The sequence below is a fragment of the Chaetura pelagica genome, unplaced genomic scaffold (assembly GCF_000747805.2).
Source record: "Chaetura pelagica isolate M959 unplaced genomic scaffold, ChaPel_1.0 scaffold1407, whole genome shotgun sequence".
Taxonomy (NCBI): domain Eukaryota; kingdom Metazoa; phylum Chordata; class Aves; order Apodiformes; family Apodidae; genus Chaetura; species Chaetura pelagica.
Window position 1 is genome coordinate 324,801 of NW_009953954.1, and position 2,877 is coordinate 327,677.

The 2,877-nt window shown below is 61.5% G+C and overlaps 1 protein-coding gene across 1 annotated transcript in view; it reads right to left on the reverse strand.

The window, feature by feature from the left end:
- Positions 1-513: 513 nt before the first annotated feature.
- R3HDM4 (R3H domain containing 4) overlaps positions 514-2,877 on the reverse strand; it is a 23,747-nt gene continuing 21,383 nt past the window's right edge. The window contains exons 6-8 of the mRNA XM_010001854.1: positions 1,418-1,503; positions 1,263-1,318; positions 514-617 (exon numbers count right to left, since the gene is read on the reverse strand). Coding sequence (XP_010000156.1) covers positions 514-617; positions 1,263-1,318; positions 1,418-1,503 — 246 coding nt within the window. The remainder of the gene's footprint in view (positions 618-1,262; positions 1,319-1,417; positions 1,504-2,877) is intronic.

The window sequence follows — 2,877 nt, forward strand, 5'->3', positions numbered from 1 at the left end:
ACACCCGCAGGCAAAAGCACCGGGGAGCCCGCGCCCTGCCCGGGGGGGCTGGCAGGGCAGAGCCCCCCACGGAACACCCCGTGGTGGGTGCAGAGCTGGACGCGGCCCGGGAACGCCCTGGGGCTCTTCCGCTGCCTCAGCGTTTGCTCAGCAGCCGCCAGGAGCTGTTTCACCACAGAAAAATCTGGACTGAAATCACCCCACGAGCGTCAGTGGGTTTGGCCCAGCCCCACTATTTTTAAAAGCACCTGGGCTATAAATAGACACACAAACAGTTCCAGGGAGAGCAGCTCCGGCCGGGAAGCAGCGCTGCAGCCCTGGGACAGGGCAAGCGACAAACGGGCACCTTGTGCCTGGCAGTGCCATGGCCACGAGCCCCGGGGAGAGCAGCCCTGAGCCCCAGCTCTGCCCCATCACCTGCTCCCGGGGGAGGGAAAGGGATGAGCCCCCAAAGAGGCTGCGAGGGGCTGGGGGCAGATGAAGGAAGCAAGGGGCAGGGCAGCTCAGGGGGCATCAGCTCATCTGCCCCAGGTAGTCTGAGAGCAGGAGCTCGGGGGGCAGAAAGACGTGGTGTTTGTTGCTCACTTTCATTTGACGTTTCCCTTCGATGTTGGAACCTGAGAGAGGGAGTAATCAGCACAGCCCTGTCCCCCCTCAGGTCCAAAACACAGTGTCCCCACCCCTGCTGCCTCCCCTCCTTGGTTTGTAGCCTGAGCAGGTTCCCCTGTGCTCTGTTCCCCCAGCCCCTCCCCGCATCCCTCTTGGCATCCCAGGCTCCACATCATTAGTGTTCTCATGCTGTTTTCCACAAGCAGCTGCTAATGAAATGCTCAGCAGCAAAGCCTCCTCCGCAGGGACAGAGCCCACTGCCTCTCTTCCCTGCCTTGGCAACAAACCCTTCCAGGGAACCCGTGGGCACGGCTGCTCCATGCGGGAGGAGGCAGCAGCCACAGGGGATGGAGCCCCACGAGCAGCCTCATGCTTTGAGACAGCCAGACCCAGAAGCAAGAGGAGAAACAGCTGCAAAGGGGACAGCCCAAGACAGGGCAGGCCTGGCCATCACCCTGGCTGCTGGGCTTCATCCCTGGCCACCCACCACCAGTGCTGGCGTGAGCGCAGCCGCGGCTCCCGTGAGCTGGGTTATCTTGGAGCTGCAGTGCAAGGGGGGGCCAAGGGGAGGAAGAGGCTGAGCTGGAGAGCAGAGATAGTGAGGGAAAGAAGGGAAAAACAACAACAAAAACAAACAAACACGAGGCTCTTACTGGCAGAGACGAGGTCCATGTACTGGCAGAGCGCGTGGAGCAGGAGCCGCTCAAAGCTGAGGGAGATGGGGACAGGGTTAGGGCTCAGGGAACCCCACCGGTGGGATGTGCACGGCTGGGGACCCCAGCCCTGCTCCACAGTGGGGCACACAGACCTGTTGTCCATCAGCGCGGTGTAGACGGAGTGAGGGGTGACCGAGAAGAAGGCCAGCAGCTCCTCCTCCAGGCCTTCCAGTGTCCCCTGTGAGGAGAGAGGGCAGGGGCTGTCAGTGAGGGTAGCAGTAGCAGCTGGACCCTGCCTGGACAAGGAGAGAGCAGGGAGCTGGACAAGGGGAGCTGGGCAAGGGCAGCTGGGCAAAGCCCCCCACCCCTCACAGCACTCATGTCCTGCCTCGAGGACCTGCTGCCCCAGGCACATCATCTGGATGCAGAACAGCAGGAAGGCAGGAAGAAAAGGGACATCTCCCCTCTCCATCTGCCAAGGCTGGGAAGAATCCATCCCTGTCCTTTGTGTGCCAAAGGCTGGCATCAGCCAGCAAAGCCTTGTGCCTTGCAGCTCCCTTGCTCCCAACAGGCAAAGCAGGGCTCAGAACAGCTCTCTGGAGCACCATGACCCAGGGTACAAGCACCAGAAGCAAGTCTCATTTGAGAATAAATTGAGCAGAAGCAGTGGGCAGGAGGAGCCCTGGCTGCTTTTAGAGGCTAATTAGAGCCAGGAAAACAAACAGAGCAGGAAAACAGCCCCATTGTGAGGAGGGAGCAGGGAGCCAGGCACCCCTGGGGCCAGCAGCCCAACCCTGGGCAGGTGGCACAGCAAGGGGCCACATGTGGCAGCTCAGCTCCCCGAGCCAGGCAGCACTGGGCCACGCTGGCCTCGCCAGCCAGACTTAATCGCCTGCTCAGTGGTTTATGCAGTTTGATCCCTCCAAAACACATTTAAGTTGTTCAAAATCGCCTTGTGCAGATACCCCAAAGGCTCCCCCGCTGCCCCTGTGGGCAAACACGCTGGGTTCCCCATCACTTGCTGCCCAATAAGCAGAGATGGTGACATAACCACATACAAGTGTCCTGTAGCTACCAGGAAAATCTGAATGGAGGCAGAAGAACCTGCCTGCAGTGGGTCAGTGTCTGCAGCCCCTGCTGCAGGTCAGCTGGGAACTGGAGCACGTTCCTCAGTAGCTCATCTGAAATTCAGCCCTTGTCCGGCTCGGTGACTGTGCCAAGACCAAGGGACAGTCCCCAGGACACAGGCCCTGCCCACCCCAGCCCCCCCGGCCCCCGCTCACCATGGGGATCCGGCCCCGCTTCAGGGTGGCGCGGAGGCGGCGGCTGATGCGCTGGAAACACTCCTGGGGGGTGTCAGCAGGGTGCTCTGGAGCCACGGAGAGGACAGAAGGGACTCAAGCACTGATCCCATCCCTGGTGCCCACACAGCATCACCTCTCGGAAGGAGCCCAACATCCTCCCAGCCACCCCAGGGGACCCCAGGTGTCACCCCCAGACCAGCACTACCCTCCCCAGCCAAGGAGGCTGTGGAGATCTGGAGGTCTGTGCCCATCACCCCGGCCACTCCCATCTCCTATGAAACCTCACAGGGCCACCGGGGTCTGCTGGG